The sequence below is a fragment of the Hyperolius riggenbachi genome, chromosome 5 (genome assembly GCF_040937935.1).
Source record: "Hyperolius riggenbachi isolate aHypRig1 chromosome 5, aHypRig1.pri, whole genome shotgun sequence".
Taxonomy (NCBI): Eukaryota; Metazoa; Chordata; class Amphibia; order Anura; family Hyperoliidae; genus Hyperolius; species Hyperolius riggenbachi.
In genome coordinates this window covers 28,685,165-28,704,944 of record NC_090650.1, presented here as the reverse complement: position 1 = coordinate 28,704,944, position 19,780 = coordinate 28,685,165, and the positions used below count along the sequence as shown (strand labels likewise).

General features: G+C 45.8%; 1 protein-coding gene across 4 annotated transcripts in view; it reads left to right on the top strand.

The window, feature by feature from the left end:
* The window catches only part of PEX1 (peroxisomal biogenesis factor 1), a 122,584-nt gene that overhangs the window by 3,509 nt on the left and 99,295 nt on the right, over positions 1-19,780 (top strand). For 3 of the 4 annotated variants that reach the window (XM_068235263.1, XM_068235262.1, XM_068235265.1), the window contains exon 2: positions 17,972-18,115. In XM_068235263.1, the coding sequence (XP_068091364.1) occupies positions 17,972-18,115 (144 nt within the window). Of the gene's footprint in view, positions 1-30; positions 352-17,971; positions 18,116-19,780 lie in introns of those variants that run through there. The other variant, XM_068235264.1, reaches the window with a different exon arrangement.

Here is a 19,780-nt window from a genome sequence, read left to right as displayed (position 1 = left end):
AAAAGGCCAGGATACTGCTGCTGCTCCATTTGTGATTCCTCCGAGATCTCACGAGAGTAGGAACGAGACTTGGGGATCCGGCCAATCAGGCATAGTTTCCCATGCCAGAAGCTAAGATGGCGCTGGGTGTATGACAGCAAGTCTCGCGAGACACGGGATTTGCCCCCTCCTGCACGGATTGGCCAGCAGAGGAACTTAACCAGGAAGCAGAGACTCAGGAAAGCGTCCAGCGTGGTGTTGCAGTAGCAGCGTGGGTGGCAGCATTCAGCAGCTGGTACCACGCTCCTGTGACAGGATTCTAGGAACAAATGCCTGGAGGTACACTGGTATCCTATTCGTCTTCTGAGACAGGTATGAGGAATTCTCCTGTTATTGATATGGATAAGCTACAATGCTGTAATGCAGGGACTGATCAGTAAAACTGTTTTACTCAGGTGATATGGAGGATTCATTGCCAGGAACTTCTGCTGGGGCCTCCAGGTACAGGATACTAAATGTATCCATGACACTGGTGTGAGCACAGGTGGTGGGCTATTGTATGTTTCTCTAGTTCACCTGGTGCTGGGCAGTATCCTAAAAAGAGTGCTTTTCTCTCTCTTCATGTATTTTATTCGGATTTTTTTAGTGAAAACACCATATTTTCTTCCTTTTGTGTTTTCACAGTCCGGATGAGAGAGAAGAAGGACTTATGGTCGCTAAAGGCATCCAGTCCTTATCTAAGAAACCTGAGCCTCGCTATCAGTATAATTATCAGCGATCAAGCTTGCCCAGGAAGAGTTCTTCTAATATGGACTATGATTACAGAAGGAATTCTACTAGAAACATTGATTATAGGCATTCACCAGAACAACGTTCAGGGAGAAGCCGCTATAACGAGTTCAGGGATAGATCTCCCAGAGACTATATTGACTATAGATATGAATTTAGACGCTCACCGAGACGTCCGCCTTCATACGACCCATATGACTCTGATCATTTCTCGCCTATGAGACATCGCTATGCACATGATTCTCCACAGAGAAGACAGCGACCTAGATCCCCTGATTTACAAGTGTTAACGCGCCATGATAAACCAGACCCTAGTCTATGTTGGTCATGTGCACAACCGGCCATGCCAGATAAAAAAGTATGCGAATCTTGCTTTACAGAGTTGGGCAGAGAAAAGGAGAAAGACAATGAGCAAGTATTATCCTTTATACAGCAGGCAGTGCAGGACACTTTTCAAAAAATGTCTGCCACGCAACCGAATGCTACATCAGCACCACCGGTACAAACAGATGATTCATCATCTCAAGCAGATATGCCGCCCATAGGGTTTGACTTTGCCTTAGTACCAGCTTTTGTGGCAGCGATCAAATCAGCAATAGAATGGCAGGAAGAAGACGAATTAAACGAAGAGCCAGATAGATATTATCCACACTTGCAAGCCCAACCTAAATCCTTCCCCTTTATGAAAATAATTAAAGACATTATTCTTAAAGAATGGTCCAAACAGGACAAGAAACCTTCATTATCCAATAGATTCTCTAAACTTTATCCATTGAAAGATGAAGAAGCAAAGTTGATTGAAACAGCCCCTATGGTGGACGCCTCTATAATGAGGCTGGCCAAGCATGTTACTCTGCCAATGGATGATGCAGTGCTTTTCAAAGATCCATTGGATAGAAAAATAGACATAGATATGAAAAAGGCCTTTCTGGCCTCAGGAGCAGCATGTAAACCAGCTATAGCCCTAACCTCATTAGCAAAGGCCATTAAAATATGGGTTGAAAATGTGGAAATAATGATAAACACGGATACAGACAAACAATCAATTATAAAGGCACTAGATGAATTAAAAATCTCAGGGGATTTTATTGGAGAAGCCGCGATAGACGTAATAAGATCGTCAGCAAGATCAATGTTGCATAACGTAACTGCCAAAAGAGCCCTTTGGTTAAAACCCTGGTCTGCTGATCAGGCATCGAGAAATAATTGGTGCAAGATACCTTATGATGGGGTACACCTTTTTGGGTCCGCTATGGACAAAGCTATTTCCTTGGTTTCCGGAGGAAAAACAGGGCTTATTCCACAGGATAAAAAGCCGCAAACTTATAGACAACAGGTACCAAGAAGATCAAACAGATTTCAGCAAGCGAAATCATACAGACCAGGAAAGCAGTTCAATAAAAACTGGAGGGGTACTCAGTCTACTTTCATGAGAAATAATAAGAACAAGGTAGCGACGTCCACTCAGCAGAATAAAAAGTCTTTTTGAGGGTGCGTCCACTCAAGATACTCCGGTAGGGGCAAGACTTCGCCTCTACTGGAAATCTTGGGTGGAAATCCTACAGGATGCTTGGGTCCTGAACACAGTAAGGCAAGGCCACAGGTGGAAATTCAAGAGGAAACCTCCGTTAAACAGATTTATACTTACAAGGATGCCAGGAAGCAGTATAAAACAGCAGGCGTTATTGAATTATGTGAATACTCTCAGAGCAGCAAGAGCAATTATAGAAGTACCGGAACAGCAAAGATTCAAAGGAATCTACTCACCTCTATTCTTGGTGCCAAAGACAACAGGGGGCTGGAGACCAGTATTGGATTTGAAATTTCTAAATCAATTTATAAAAGTAAGCCATTTCAAAATGGAATCTCTTCAGTCAATAACTCCTATGATACAGGTAAACGACTGGATGACTTCTATAGACTTAGCCGACGCTTATCTTCATGTCCCCATAAGCAAAACATTTCAAAAATTTCTCCGCTTCGCAGTTCAAGACAAACATTACCAATTTCAATCTCTTCCATTCGGCATATCTACAGCACCAAGGACTTTCACAAAAATTCTTCTGCCAGTCATAGCATTTCTCAGAACCCAGGGCTTAAGAACTTTTCACTACTTAGACGATATACTCCTACTGAACCAAGACAGGAATATTCTTCTCAAGCAACAAAGAACGTTACTAGCTACATTACAGAAATTGGGATGGCTAATAAACTGGAAGAAAAGCCAACTGGTACCATCACAGGACATGATCTTTTTAGGCGCCAGATTCAAAACAACAGAAAACAAGATACTTCTACCAGACCAAAAGATAAGTATGATTCTACAGAAAGTGGATCGGGTGCTACAATCCAATCGATTATATGCAAGAAGATGCATGAGTCTTTTAGGAACACTATCATCGACGATTCCGATGGTGAGGTGGGCCCATTGGCACATGAGAGTACTCCAGAACTTTTTTCTGAGAAAATGGAACAGGAGGAGTTTAATGCAACCATTGTCTCTCACGAAGGAAGTAATTTCATCACTGAGGTGGTGGAAATGCAGAAGCCACTTATTGAACTGTCATCAGATCCAGCCGCCGGATCCAGTATTGATCACGTCAGATGCAAGTATAATAGGTTGGGGGGCACATTGCAACAACATTTTTCTCCAGGACAAATGGGTCACCAATCAAAGGTATGTTCCTTCCAACGTTTTAGAACTGAGGGCGGCTTATATGGCACTGAAGTCCTTTCACTTTCTGATTCAGGGGAAAAATGTTCTACTAAGAATAGACAACATAACAGCTGTAACCTACATAAGACGACAGGGGGGAACACGGAGTTTAACCCTCTTACAGGAGACGAGCAAAATTATGGATTGGGCCCAAAAGAATGTACTCAATCTTTCAGCTACTTACCTTCCAGGAGACAGGAATATCGTAGCAGATCGCTTGAGCAGGAGGTTTGCGGATCAAAACGAGTGGCGCCTGAACGATCGAATATTCTCTCTTATAATCAAGAAATGGGGAATTCCAGATATAGACCTGTGGGCGACACCGGAAAACTCGAAAATGCCAGTCTTTTTTTCCAGATATCCACATCCCCAAGCGGCAGGAACAGATTGCCTGACGCAGAGATGGAACTTCAAAACCGGTTATGCTTTCCCACCATTTCCAATGATCCCGAGATTTCTTCAAAAAGTCTTGAAAGAGTCCGCCACGATCATAACTATAATGCCTTTTTGGCCACGGAGACCCTGGTTTGCACTAGCCATGGAACTAAGCCTAGTGGAACCGATACATCTACCACATCAACACGACCTGCTATATCAGGGGAATCTTCTTTACCCAGAAGTGGAGTCTCTGCATTTGACAGCCTGGAAACTGAGAGGCAGGCTTATGTAGATCAGGGGTGTTCGAGTCAGGTGGTAGAGACGCTCCTCAGGGCCAGGAAACCCTCAACGAATCGCACATATTATAGAATTTGGGAAAAATTTGCTGCCTACGCAACAAAGACTAGCTTTGATAAGCTATCTCCATCAGTAGGAAACATACTGGACTTTCTGCAAACAGGAGTAGAAAAATCCTTGAGCCTCTCAGCACTAAAGGTACAAGTCTCAGCTCTGTCTGCCCTGACAGGGGAAAAGTGGGCACATCATCCACTAATAGTACAGTTCTTGAAAGCAGTAATGAAAATTCGTCCACCGAGAAAACCGTTCTTTCCAAAATGGGATTTATGTATAGTATTGGACACATTGTCGTCACCTCCTTTCCACCCTGTAGAATCAGCCTCCTTACAGGACACAACTTTTAAAACGTTGTTCCTAACAGCAATATCATCTGCTAAAAGAGTATCTGATATACAGGCCCTCGGCTGCTCAAGAGGCTTACTAGAATTCTTTCCTGACAGGGTAGTGCTGAGGCCAATTCTTTCATATGTACCAAAAGTGGCGTCAAGTTTCCATATTAATCAGGAGCTAACTCTTCCTACATTTTCGGTTGATGGAGAGAATCACCCGCTAGATGTAGGCAGATCAATAAAAGCCTATTTAGCAGTCACAGCACCATTTAGATCTTCTGATCATTTATTTGTGAACTATCAAGGGGTTAACAAGGGCAAAAAAGTTACTGCAAGGACCTTGTCGGCCTGGTTAGTAAAAATGATTCAATTAAGTTACCAAACAAGAGGTTTACCAATACCTCAGGAAGTCAGGGCGCATTCAACACGAGGAATGGCGGCCTCCTATGCATGCTTCTCAAAGGTGTCTATGGACACAATTTGCAAAGCGGCCAGTTGGTCCTCAGTTAATACATTTATGTCACATTATTGTATTGATCCTGCTGCCTTGTCATCATTATCATTTGCAAAATCTGTTTTGTCTGCAAATTGTAAATAAATTAGTGTGTTTATTGCATTCATTATATCCCTCCCTTGTGGTTAATTTGGTACATCCCATGAGTATGCCGCCATGTTTATGCAAGAAACTAGAAAATTGAATACTCACCTTCCGTAATTTTCTTTTCTTGTATAAACAATGGCGGCATACGAATCCCACCCTTCTGTCCATTCGAGGACTGATTTATACAAAGAATGGCGGAGGGGGGGTGATTCAGAACACTTATAGAGAAGTCTGTCCTATAGGGGTCAGGGGGCGTGGCCTAACCCATGAGTATGCCGCCATCGTTTATACAAGAAAAGAAAATTACGGAAGGTGAGTATTCAATTTTCTAGTTTCCTTACTTGGGGCTTCCACAAGCTCCCTGTAGCCTGTCTGCTCCCTTGCTGTCCTCCCAGAGTATGAGAGAAATAGCCCGCCGGGAGACTTTGGCGCAGGATACAGCCGATATACGGCTTACCCTGCTCCTATATAATGAGAACAGAGGCCCTGGAACAAGCACCACTCATAGCTCCATGATGACAATTAACAAATGATCTTTATTACACATGATCAGTCACAAAGGGATTCACCTGACAATAACTCTAAAAACCATGATAAAACATCCCATAAAATCTCCATGCTGAAAAATAACGCTTGCCATATCAATATAACATGATTATTGAAAAGACAGGACAGCAGTTTCTGAATAGAAGCTGCTGCCTGTAAGAACCCGGGTTCAGTATTGTAGTGTTATACCTTTAAAATTCTTTGGTGCACAACCTCATGAAAAAAACTAGCAGTGAATCATAACAATTAATATATAACCATGAGACAATTATAAATAACCAACATATATTGAGATGGTCCACTAAGTGGACAAAGTGCTATATAGTGCAACAGTACCTGAAATAATAAACATTAATGTGATAAACAATCATGAATCTTAGTGCAAATAGCTCCTAATAGGATTTGACAGTGCAGCAGCCTACAATGTGCATAGATAAGTGTGCAATAGAGCAATACTTAGCCAAGTGTAGATAAAGGCAAGCGTGCAGATGGAGAGACGGAGGATCCCCTCAAAGCTACCCCACTAGTTACGCGGGCGCAACCCCGCTTTGTCAAGGAGAGGAGGAACCGGTTCCTCCTCTCCTTGACAAAGCGGGGTTGCGCCCGCGTAACTAGTGGGGTAGCTTTGAGGGGATCCTCCGTCTCTCCATCTGCACGCTTGCCTTTATCTACACTTGGCTAAGTATTGCTCTATTGCACACTTATCTATGCACATTGTAGGCTGCTGCACTGTCAAATCCTATTAGGAGCTATTTGCACTAAGATTCATGATTGTTTATCACATTAATGTTTATTATTTCAGGTACTGTTGCACTATATAGCACTTTGTCCACTTAGTGGACCATCTCAATATATGTTGGTTATTTATAATTGTCTCATGGTTATATATTAATTGTTATGATTCACTGCTAGTTTTTTTCATGAGGTTGTGCACCAAAGAATTTTAAAGGTATAACACTACAATACTGAACCCGGGTTCTTACAGGCAGCAGCTTCTATTCAGAAACTGCTGTCCTGTCTTTTCAATAATCATGTTATATTGATATGGCAAGCGTTATTTTTCAGCATGGAGATTTTATGGGATGTTTTATCATGGTTTTTAGAGTTATTGTCAGGTGAATCCCTTTGTGACTGATCATGTGTAATAAAGATCATTTGTTAATTGTCATCATGGAGCTATGAGTGGTGCTTGTTCCAGGGCCTCTGTTCTCATTATATAGTATTGTATCTTTTGACCCTAGCACACTCACTTTTTCTCACAAGGGTGCGAACCAATATCTTTCTCTTACCCTGCTCCTGACAAGTCCAAGTGGTGGTAATCACTATCCCCCTTCTCCCTCCAGCACCACATGGATGGTGTAGAATGATGTAATTCGGCTTCCAGCTATTTCTGGCAGCTGAATTACAGTGTTTTAAAAGTAACTTCAGCTCCATCTTCTGATGGCACTGAAGTTACTCTGTGTGCCGCTATAGCCGTAATTCGTATCACAGTCTATGGTGGTACCGGCTGCGCCCAAATCTCCTGCACTATAATCCATGTGCTTGGTCCTCCCAGTCCCCTCCGTTGTGCCACTGACAGCCTCGTAAAGTCCATGACTTGCAGACTACTGTGCTTGGAAGGTCACGGCTGTGCACATCACCCAGTTGCACTTCCATGGCTGGGAACATTCTGCGTATGTGCAGTTCATTAATAACTGCGCTTGTGCATTACTCTCCTGGTATAGGAACGCAATCGGGTGGTGTGCACAGGCGGGGCCACGCAAGAAGTGAAAGGGATATGGAGGCCAAATGTATTTACTTTTAAGCAGTGCCAGTTGACCGGCATCCTACTGATCTATTATAGAATCACTCACCTGAAACAAGCATGCATTAAATCAAACTTAAACATCTGATCTGCAGGCTAGATCAGGGCATACATATGAAATCGGCGCCGGGAGGCTTGGGCGCAGGATACAGCCGGTACGGCGACGTTAATTACTATTCCACCTCCAGGTCCACGTGGATAGTGGGGAATTATATAGTTCGGTTTCCAGCTATAGCTGGAGGGGGCGAATTACAGTGTTTTAAAAGTAACTTCAGCTCAGTCTTCTGACGGCGCCGAAGTTACTCAGAGTGCGCCGCTATAGCTGTAATTCCTATTACAGTCTATAGTGGCGCCGGCTGCGCCCAAATCTTCCTGCGCTGAAAAGCACTACTCTGAGTTCAGGAGCTATCAGCAAGACAGCCAGGCACTTTGCACTGTGTCCCTTGGAAAGTTCTGAGCATGAACAATAATATGGCGCAGAGCGGGCCTAGCCGGCTGCGCATGTGCGATGAATTGCAACTCGACCAGGTTTTCGGGCTGAATTGCAGGGGACCAGAGCCATCCGGGGAGTCAGCAAGGGACGAGCGGACTTAAAGTGAACCGAGCACCTTTTTTATCATTCAGGACATTTCTATAACACATGAAAACTGCATGCCGACAATCTGTTTCATTATTAAAATAAACTTTCATTTTACCTTGTATTTTACATTCAAAGTAGATTAATTACAATGTTTCAGCAGGGCTGCCCGGCCGTCCCCGGCCGCAGAGCTTTCAGGTCCCTAATTGTTTTATTGGGCTAATTACCAAGAGGTAAACAATGCTATTAGACAACAAAGGGGGTTAGTAATTAGGACTGTTTCTTCAAAGACCGAGTTTGTGTCAATGTGTCAAGATAGCATCTCTGACTTCTGTAAATAAGGAATGGGAGAAGGGGAGGGGGGAACATGGCAGCTTCTATGCCAGGAGAGATTCCATTGAAAGAGAATGTGCTCAGTTCCCTTTAAGGGGCTTAAGGAAGCCCCAGGTAAGTATGGTACCTGAGACGCTTCTCATCTCAGGTACACGTTAAAAGGTTATCTTTACCTCTCCCTTTTTACATTTAAAAGTGTAGCTGAGGTTTTATTACCCTAAATCCGAGGCCTGCCCTACCTCAGAAATTTTAGGCATATAAGTACTGAATTATTTTATTGCAAACATTAACAGAGAGCAAACAAAAGCTTTCATCAGCAGTAGGGGTGAGTAGATAGGACACTGTGTTTCATAGAGTTTAGAGAAGTCACAGATTCTAGCTTCACACATTCCCCTGGATAAATATTGGCCAGCTAGGGGGGGGCATGGCAGCTTCTATAGCTTTCAGAAACCAGGGGGGAAAAAGTGGTGCTTGATACACTTTAAAGGCCCAGAACTGTTGGAGAGAAAACTATAGGTATTGTCTGCTCCCCATATAGCTGGCCAGCAATAGTCACAATGGACCCTTTGTTACATACAGAATTGTTCTCTTGTTGGAGGATTTTCCCTTCTAAATGGCTGGCATTGTCTTGCGCTTTGTCCTTCAAGTATTATCTTGTTAAACAAGGTTAAATGTAAAATGTTGCACGGTAGAGTGAAGATACTGTTTTCTGGAAGATATGGGAAGGGTTGTACGTGACCTGCAGAGCATATTCTACCAACAAAACCTTTGATCCTGGAGTTCAGAACTCCGTTAATGAGTAGTAGCTGCCATGGTAGAGGGCGGAGACAGTCCTTTCCCTTTCTGGGCATCAGCAGAGGGCAATCAGCCGGATGAGTCAGTAATTGTTTTAGGGCGCTGCATCGTGTGTGCTGCTGAACCTGAGTAGTGCCATTTATTTTTCATTTTATGGGTGTGCTGCTAATGCTCAGGAGTTTTCATGGCTACGTTGATGAACCATATGGAGTAAGATTTGTATTATTGGGGGATGTTTAGTAAAGGTTTACAGCCTAAAGTGGACCTGAACTCTGACAGGACAGAAGGAAAACAGACAAATGCACCCTGTATGTATTTAGAGAGTTTAGCCTGTCTAATTCCCCCTCATCTGTGACTAATCACAGCTGTAATTTGATCTCTCAGCTGTGCCAGCTGGCTGCCTTGGCAGAGCAACTAATTTGTAAACGCAGGATGTTAACCCTATGGGCTCGATTCACAAAGCGGTGATAACTCAGTTATCACGCCTAAAAGACTTTAGGCGTGATAAGCCGTGCAAAGCTGAGTTAGCACCGCTTTTGCTCTTTATCGCACGCAAAGTTTTGCGCGCGCACAATTCCGCGCGCAGCGCCCATAGGCTTTAATGGGCACATCGCGCGAACTGCACTGTGCGCCGGGCGATTGCGCGCGCAAAACTTTGCGCGAGTTTCATTTTATCACGCCTAAACTGAGTTTAGGCGTGATACAGGGGTTTTCACAGGCGTGCAAACACTTTGCACCGCTTTGTGAATCAGGCCCTATGTCCGCTTCCATGAAAGCAAGAAGTAGACACATTGTAGATTTATTGCAGGATTTGTATCAGCTGTAACAAGGAATAGTTTTTCTTTAAAGAGACTCTGAAGCCAAGAAACAAAACAGGTTTAAAGGATACCCGAACTGACATGAGATAGACATGTGTATGTACAGACAGTGCCTATCACACAACTACTGTAACTATGATGTGCTCCTTTTTTTCTTTCTAGGCCTGAAAGAGTTAAATATCAGGTATGTAAGTGGCTGACTCAGTCCGGACTCAGACAGGAAGTGACTACAGTGTGACCCTCACTGATAAGAAATTGCAACTATAAAACACTTTCCTAGCAGAAAATGGCTTCGGAGAGCAAGAAAGAGATAAAAAGAAGAATTTTCTTATCAGTGAGGGTCACACTGTAGTCACTTCCTGTCTAAGAAAATTCTTCTTATCTCTTTCTTGCTCTCAGAAGCCATTTTCTGCTACGAAAGTGTTTTATAGTTGGAATTTCTTATCAGTTAGCGTCACACTGTAGTCACTTCCTGTCTGAGTCCGGACTGAGTCAGCCACTTACATACCTGATATTTAACTCTTTCAGGCTGAGAAAGAAAAAAAGGAACACAACATAGTTATTTGTGTGCTAGGCACTGTACATACCCATGTCTATCTCATGTCACATGTCACCTCGGGTATCCTTTAACATAATTGCCCCACCTAAAACGCCACATCCCCGCAGCTGAAAACTCCATAAAACTCCCCGGGGCACATTGCGGGGCTCCTTCCGCATAGAGGCAGAGCTTTGGGCTGTAGCTCTGCCTCTACTCCCGTCAGTGGGCGCGGATCTCCGCCTCTCCCCGTCTTTTTTCACTGAGAGGGGCAGGGGAGAGGCAGCGATCAGCGCAGATTGATGCGCATGGAGGCAGAGCTGCAGCTCAAAGCTCTGCCTCCCTGGGCACTGCGGGCAGCAAAATCCACGACCAGGAAAGTTGTGGATTTTTGCCCCGGGAGTTTGGGGTGATTTATGGAGTTTTCAGCCACGGGGATGCAGCGTTTTACGTGGGGCAATTATGTTAAATAGGTTATTAACCACTTGCCGACCGCGCACTCATAACGTGCGTCGGCAAAGTGGTAGCTGCAGGACCAGCGACGCACATCTGCGTCGCCGGCTGCAGACTAATTAATCAGGAAACAGCCGCTTGCGCGAGCGGCTGCTTCCTGTCAATTCACGGCGGGGGGGCTTCGTGAATAGCCTGCGGGCCACCGATGGCGGCTCGCAGGCTAAATGTAAACACAAGCGGAAATAATCCGCTTTGTTTAAATTTTTACAACGCTGCTAACAGTAGCAGCGTTGTACTAGATCAGCGATCCCCGGCCAATCAGCGGCCGGGGATCGCTGTCACATGACAGGCAGGAGCCTGTTAGAGGCTGCACAGGACAGATCCGTTCCTATGCAGCCTCCAATCTCCGGGGCAGGGAGGGAGAAGAGGGACAGGGGGAATCCTGCGGTGGAGGGGGCTTTGAGGTGCCCTCCCCACCCCCACCAGCCACACGCAGGCAGGAGCGATCAGACCCCCCCCCCCCCAGCACATCATCCCCCTAGTGGAGAAAAAAGGGGGGGCGATCTGGTCACTCTGCCTGTTATTTGATCTGTGCTGGGGGCTGTAGAGCCCACCCAGCACAGATCTTAGAATTCAGCGCTGATCCTTAAGGGGGGGTAAAGGCTGAGTCCTGAAGTGGTTAAAGTAAAAACCTGTTTTTTTCTTGACTTCAGAGTCTCTTTAAATGTTACTATGCTGTGGCTTATCTTTTATAGCAGAGAGGAAATTCTGAGTTCAGGTCCGCTTTAATTGGTACCTGAAGTGACATGTAGCATGGCAAGCTTGGGATGAGTACACTCCGCGTCCATAGTACACTGTGTTGCTTTTTTCATAGGGCCGGTTTCCACCAACACTCTGCTGGCATTAAACGTGCTGTTTTGGGCAATAAGGCAAAAGCAACGTTTTTAGGGATCGAGCACTGTCCCATGCAGTGAATGGGAGCCTTTAGTACAAGTTTTTGCAGGTTTTCATAAAAAGCCTGTTAGTAAAGTCTCAAAAGCAACTTGCAGCTTCTAGAAGTTGTTTGCTGTTGCTGGCATTGCGTTTAAATTCCAGGAAAAGCCAGTGAAATCCAACAAAAGCCTGTATTTCCACTTCCTGCAGACATATACTGTATCCCTGCACTTTTCGCCAAAAGCCCAGGAAGTTGTAATGATCTGCTCTGCTGTATGCACAGGCAGGCAGGTTTTTGACCATTTTGTCAGGTCTGCATGCTGCAGGTCCCTGGAAAGGAGACCTGTTTTCACTCTGCAAGTTTCAGACTTGCTGTTCTGGTGAGGGGTTTCCATTCACTCATCTGGTTATTGATAGCTCTGCCTCTTTTGAAGGCTTGCAGTATAAATGCCATTTCCTTCCAGAATTCCCTGCTGGTCATAAAGGTTTGGTTCTGCTGGACTTACCTTGAGTTACAGCCACTCTGCTAATTGTTTGCTAAATATCGCCTTAGAGTAGTTATCCTTGGGAGTGCACTGGCATTCCTTCTAGCGCAGTCAGGTTGTTTATCTGTATTGCCTAGTTCTGTCTTATCTGTTGCGATTGCACTTTTTTCAACGGCGGCTGACAGTGAATCGCTCTGTCTGTTGGGTTCTCATTCGCCCTAGCAGTAGAGGTGTTGGATCTCTCGGTACTCTGTCTTGGAGTTTAACCTTAGCTGCGGTTGCTACTGGTTTCTCTTTCTGTTTGTCTTGTCCGGAACGAACGCTTGCTGTTGTCTGGGTGAGGCAACCGGTTAGCAAGCGTTTGCGTTCTTTGTTTTTCTTTTTTCGTGTTTCATTTGTTAGTCAAGGTTGGTACGCTTTGTCGCTGTTTCGCTTAACGTCTGGTGACCGTGCCTTGCACGCGCTGTCGCTATTGCGCTTAACGTGTGGTGACCGCGTGTAGCTAGTCCTGTCTGTTCTTTCGGGTTGGATTATAGTTTAATTGGTTCTGTCTTTATTCATCCTGTGATCTGTCTTTACTCAGTCTTGTGTCTCTATTAGCAATCGCTATTCTTGCGATTGCTTTCTCACTTTGGTCTTCGCTGTTGTAGGTCTACCGTCGCCGGGTGGCGACTAGATTGGTGGACATACATACATTCCGTCTCTGTGCTCACTCTCTCTCGAGAGGCTATCTTGCCCTGTGTTGCTTCATTTCGTACAATTTCTATCTGACATCTGTGGCTGTGCAGAGGGTTTATTCCTCTGCACTCCACAGCTCCATCTGCCAGTTGGAATTCCTCTCTACAGGTGCATTTGCACCAAAGCTGGGTTCCCTTATTTAAACGCTTGTGGAGGGTTTCCGCAGTGTCGGCGCCCAGGTTGTGCACTGACCACGGAGATAATTCCACATTCGTTACAAAAGTGCAATGCTCTCAAATGCTACACACTGAAATCCGTTAAATCCTTCAAAAGACATTAAAAGCTTAGCTGTTACATTCTTGAAAAAAAGAATGAGATGCTGAGCAGAAGCTCGTCAGAAGGAGTACGTATGAAATCGCCGCCGGGAGACTTGGGCGCAGGATACAGAAGATATACGGCTTATCCTGCTGCTGCACAAGTCCCGGCGGCGTTAATTACTATTCTCCCTCCAGGTCCACGTGGATGGTGGGGAATGATGTAATTGGCTTCCAGCTATTGCTGGCGGCCGAATTACAGTGTTTCAAAAGTAACTTCAGCTCAGTCTTTTGATGGCACCGAAATTACTCTCTGTGCGCCGCGATAGCCGTAATTCCTATCACGGCCTATGGTGGCGCCGGCTGCGCCCAAATCTCCTGCGCTGGATACAATGTGTTTGCAGCAGAAGACCATGTGAACCAGCCCTAACTGTAAGGCAGGGTTGTCCACACCTTTTGGACTCACAAACTACTTAAAGGACAACTGAAGCAAGAGGGATATGGAGGCTGCCATATTTATTTCCTTTTAAGCAATACCAGTGTCCTGGCAGCCCTGCTGATCTTCTGACTCTCTAATGCTTTTGGCCATAGACCCTGAACAAGCATGCAGCAGATCAGGTGTTTCTGACATTATTCAGACACTACTGAATCCTAATAGATCAGTAGGACAGCTAGGCAACTGGTATTGTATAAAAGGAAATAAATATGGCAGCCACCGTATATTTCTCAGTTCAGTTGTCCTGAAAATAGCCCCAAAACCCACAAATAATTAGGCAGACTCCCTTTCCCCATCTCCAAACATAATTGCTGTAGTGTATGGAGTCCCTTGTCAGAGTATGACAGCTGCCTACACTGTCTGCTGTCACACTTTGCCCACTGACAAACCCTTTGCTCCAGGTGTCTACTCCAGCCTGTGTAGAGGCAGCAGTGGGATGGAGCCGAGTAGATTACCTGGCAGCTGGGCTTGCTTGCTGGTCCTGGATAGATGTGCCGGTAGAGCATCAGTTGGTAGCACCGGAGACTCAGTGATGGTGCCATGCAGGAGACCAGGGGCACAGCCAAGAACCCTGATCCAGGAAGCAGGAGGGGGTAGCGTACCTATGGGCTGGCATGGTTGCAACATGACAGTGGCTCCTCCTACTTCCGGGCCCATGGGAACTGCTGGAGGGGCCACAAACATTCGTGGCCCTCATTGGTTGCGTGACATTTGCTCTCACGCTGTGAGTGGCCGGTGCTGCACTGTCACCACTTTAAGCATCCGACTGCGATCTACCCATCAGTCCTTTGGGATCAATGCAATGGGCACACCTGCTGAATCCAGGCTAGAGTTAGGTGTATGGGGGGGGGAGGGGGCTAGTGTGTTAGGTGTAGGTATGGGGAGGGTAGTGACAGGTAGATTGGAAAGGCTAGTGTGCTTGGTGGAGGTATGGGAAGGGTAGTGACAGGTAGATGGGGAAGGCTAGTGTGTTAGGTGGAGGTATGGGAAGGGTAGTGACAGGTAGATGGGTAAGGCTAGTGTGCTAGGTGGAGGTATGGGGAGGGTAGTGACAGGTAAATGGGGAAGGCTAGTGTGTTAGGTGTAGGTATGGGAAGGGTAGTGACAGGTAGATGGGGAAGGCTAGTGTGCTAGGTGTAGGTATGGGAAGGGTCGTGACAGGTAGATGGGTAAGGCTAGTGTGCTAGGTGTAGGTATGGGGAGGGTCGTGACAGGTAGATGGGGAAGGCTAGTGTGCTGGGTGGAGGTATGGGGAGGGTAGTGACTGGTAGATGGGGAAGGCTAGTGTGTTAGGTGTAGGTATGGGAAGGGTAGTGACTGGTAGATGGGGAAGGCTAGTGTGTTAGGTGTAGGTATGGGAAGGGTAGTGACAGGTAGATGGGTAAGGCTAGTGTGCTAGGTGGAGGTATGGGGAGGGTAGTGACTGGTAGATGGGGAAGGCTAGTGTGTTAGGTGTAGGTATGGGAAGGGTAGTGACTGGTAGATGGGGAAGGCTAGTGTGCTAGGTGGAGGTATGGGGAGGGTAGTGACTGGTAGATGGGGAAGGCTAGTGTGTTAGGTGTAGGTATGGGGTAGTGACTGGTAGATGGGGAAGGCTAGTGTGTTAGGTGTAGGTATGGGAAGGGTAGTGACAGGTAGATGGGTAAGGCTAGTGTGCTAGGTGGAGGTATGGGAAGGGTAGTGACAGGTAGATGGGTAAGTCTAGTGTGTTAGGTGTAGGTATGGGGAGGGTAGTGTGTTAAGTGTAGGTATGGGGAAGTAGTGACAGGTAGATAGGTAAGGCTAGTGTGTTAGGTGTAGGTATGGGGAAGGTAGTGACAGGTAGATGGGTAAGGCTAGTGTGTTAGGTGGAGGTATGGGAAGGGTAGTGACAGGTAGATGGGTAAGGCTAGTGTGTTAGGTGGAGGTATGGGAAGGGTAGTGACAGGTAGATGGGTAAGGCTAGTGTGCTAGGTGTAGGTATGGGAAGGGTAGTGACAGGTAGATGGGTAAGGCTAGTGTGTTAGGTGTAGGTATGGGGAAGGTAGTGACAGGTAGATGGGTAAGGCTAGTGTGTTAGGTGTAGGTATGGGGAGGGTAGTGACAGGTAGATGGGTAAGGCTAGTGTGTTAGGTGTAGGTATGGGGAAGGTAGTGACAGGTAGATGGGTAAGGCTAGTGTGTTAGGTGTAGGTATGGGGAAGGTAGTGACAGGTAGATGGGTAAGGCTAGTGTGTTAGGTGTAGGTATGGGGAAGGTAGTGACAGGTAGATGGGTAAGGCTAGTGTGTTAGGTGTAGGTATGGGGAGGGTAGTGACAGGTAGATGGGTAAGGCTAGTGTGTTAGGTGTAGGTATGGGGAAGGTAGTGACAGGTAGATGGGTAAGCCTAGTGTGTTAGGTGTAGGTATGGGGAGGGTAGTAACAGGTAGATAGGGAAGGCTAGTGTGTTAGGTGTAGGTATGGGGAGGGTAGTGTTAGGAATAGGTATAGGGAGGTTAGTGTCAGGTGTGGGGGTGGCGGGTGCAGTGCAGAGTATTGTGTGAGCAAAAGCCAATTTTCCTGCTACTGTAATTCTGCTTATGTGTATTATATATCCATGTAAATTGTATGTTATATTGTTCCATCACCAACCCTGTATGTCCCAGAACCAATTCCAGGTACAACCTCCAGTTGTACTTTGCAAATATGATTTTGAAAAGTACCGTTACTTGTAAAAGTTTTCACTTCCTAATCCAGCAAGCTGAATCCAAGGGCATCGTTTTCCTACTAACCCCATCGTGCACTGCACAGTCAGCTCAACTCCCCTTACTCCATAGTAACAGGACATGTCACTAGCCTGAGGGACCTAGTCACTATCAGGGCCCATTTCCATGGGTAGTTGAACTGTGTTCTCAGCAAGCAGTTGCCAGGCTGCAGTGAGCAGTTGTAAGAGTTTGAGAGGCTCTTCACTGCCTATCAACTGTTCGTGGAAAAGAGCCCTTACTGGCAGCGACAGTTCTCCTTTGTGTGCACCAGGCTTTAAAGGCCAACTGAAGTGAGAGGGATATGGAGGCTGACTTATGTTTCTCCTTTCAAATAATGCAGATTGCCTGGCTATACTGTTGATCCTCTGCCTCTAATACATTTAGCCATAGACCCTGAGCAAGTATGCAGATCTGGTGCTCCGACTGGGATTAGCCAACAGTCTTACTCCAGTTAAAAACAAAGATTCACTAATACATCCTTGAATTCTCCTTTATCGCACGATTACGAATGGACAGAATATTTTCCTAACAAGCCAATCACACTGGCTCAGGAAGTGGAAACCGTTCTAGCTAATGAGGTACTAGCTTTGAATAGTGAACAGCAGATGCACGCTAATGAATCAGCAGCTCAACACTTTCATTTGCCAGCATGGCTTCCACTTCCTTGTTCACTAAAGACTATCCTGGTAGAATTTCTCACTCATCCAAACGAACCAACTTAAAACGAAAACTGATACTCGTGTTAAGGTGCCCATACATCCAGCGATGTATAGACGGATCGACTAAGAGACAGATCTCTGCCTGTACACCGCTGGCTGATTATCGATTTGAGCATGAATGGTCTTCGGAATTGGCCTTGTGATACCTCCTCTCTTCACCCCCCACCCCCATTATCTCACCTGCTCCAGCTGCCGCAACTGTCCAGTTGCTCCTGGTCTCCCTAAACACCGCCACATGGTGGCGCTCATTGGAGACAACAAACTAGAGTGGGAGATCCCGTAGCTGGAGCAGGTTACAAGGGACGGGCTGATTCACATTTGGGGGCGGCAGCAGCTTGGGGTCCATCGCATTCACTTGTTGCCATATTACGCAGCCAATCGACCACATCGGACCGAGATTTTCCAGATTTACATTCTACTTATGTTGGGCCTGACAATTGTCGATCAGGCATGCTTGTTGCATCACAGATTGTTATCCGATAGTATAGTTATCGAATTGAGTGGTCAATCAGGCCACAACATTGCGAGATGCCTGGCCAGCTGTATATTCTTGCAATCTGCTAAGGCTGCAGGACTGATTAAGAGCTTGACTTGTATCTTGTCATCTATACAGGGTCATGCGGTGGAGGTATCATGGGGGGAGCAGCTGGTTTACCTCGGCTGGATGGAGAGTCGATGCCGGACACATTTTGGAGCAACAGTTGTGGAGCTGAACAGGCAGTTGGCAGCGACACTGGGACTAACAGATGGCCAACAGGTATGCTTGATCTGTAAGGACAGCACAGGAGCAGCTCCAGATTCTGGCTGACCATTTCCCTGCAATGCTTTTCGCCAGTTCATTTATAGGAATGAAAGTGCACAGATGCCTTCTTTTACTGGGCAAGCACTGTTTAGAACTTAGAGTATATACTCACATATAAGCCGACCCGCGTATAAGCAGAGGTACCCACTGTCCCCTCAGAAACCAGGAACAAGTGATTGACTTGCATACAAGCCCCCTACCTAGTATAGCCCCCTCCACAGTAGCCTGTGCAAGTCAGCCCCTCTCCCCATAGCCAGATATGACCCAAGGCACAGCTGTGTCTTAAGACACCAGTAGATGGTGTCATAGATATGAGACACAGCGATTGCCACACAGGAAGAATCCCTGATCGTTGCACCACTGGCACGCTCCGCTCCACAAGCCAGCAGACACAGGTAGTGTTGAGCAGCGCACTCTGCACACCATGTTTCGGGGGATGGGGGTACAGACACAGCAGGGAGGCAGTTGGCAAGACCAGGATCACTAGTGCATGATCCTTACACTCCTCTGCCAGCAACAAAACCTGCTCCACCATCCGTTCTGCTCCACTGATTCGCATATAAGCCAAGGGGGTGACTTTGTGAGACTTTTGTGCTGAAAAATTAGGCTTATATGCGAGTATATACAGTATGCATGCCCAGTTTGGAATTGCTTGCTTACTGCTCTGTGGACTTCTGGGAAGCTGAAGGGGAAAAAAAGGTTTTCGGACAATGAACAGGAATGATTCTGAATAAGGATTGTTGAGTCAATGAGATGCAAATAATTCCAAGTTTATGTGGGATTATGTAAATTTTGTATGCAAATGTATGCAGTTGGAAAGTGGACCAACCATTTGATAAACCAATTTAAGTCGCATATAGAATTTGCATAATTGTGCATCAAGTAAGAATTATTTACACCTCATTGACTATCCCTAACCCTGAAGAAGTTCAGATGTAAATGTAGCCATAGGTTACACTGGAATCCCGTTGCAAGCCGCACCACGGCGCACTTCCTCCTTCTGGCTTGGAGGAAGTGTGCGTAGTGAGGCTTACAACGCGTCCAGTAGGAGGAGTGCAAGCTATTTGGAACACACACTATACAAGGACTTATGGGTAAATAACCCCTTATTTTCCCACCGCACACCTGAGGTAATTAAGGCTCATTTAAATCACGAATTTGAGTGCTTAAAGAAAACCTGTACTGAAAATTAAAAGTCAAAATAAACATACACAAGTCATACTTACCTCCTGTGTAGTCTACTCCTCAATCTATTTTTCCTCTCCTGCGTCCTGTTTGTCCACTGTGATCAATAGAATTCTCCGTCCTCCATTTTGAAAATGGCTATTACCCCATAACAGCTTCCTGGTCATCACACTGTTAAACTGTAACATCGCCCACTTGAGCCATAGGAAAACATGGACACATCAGTTCTCCTCTCAGCTGTAACTGACAGCAACTGATATATAACCGACAGCAACTGATATATTTCAGTTCTGACAAAATGTTGTCAGAACTGGAAGGGATCATTGTCAGAAGAAAATGGTGAGCTTCTGAGAGGAACTGATGGCAAGGTAACTATGTAATGTTCATTTGAAGTTACCTCATGTGTTTATTTTAAATAATTTTACTCAGTACAGG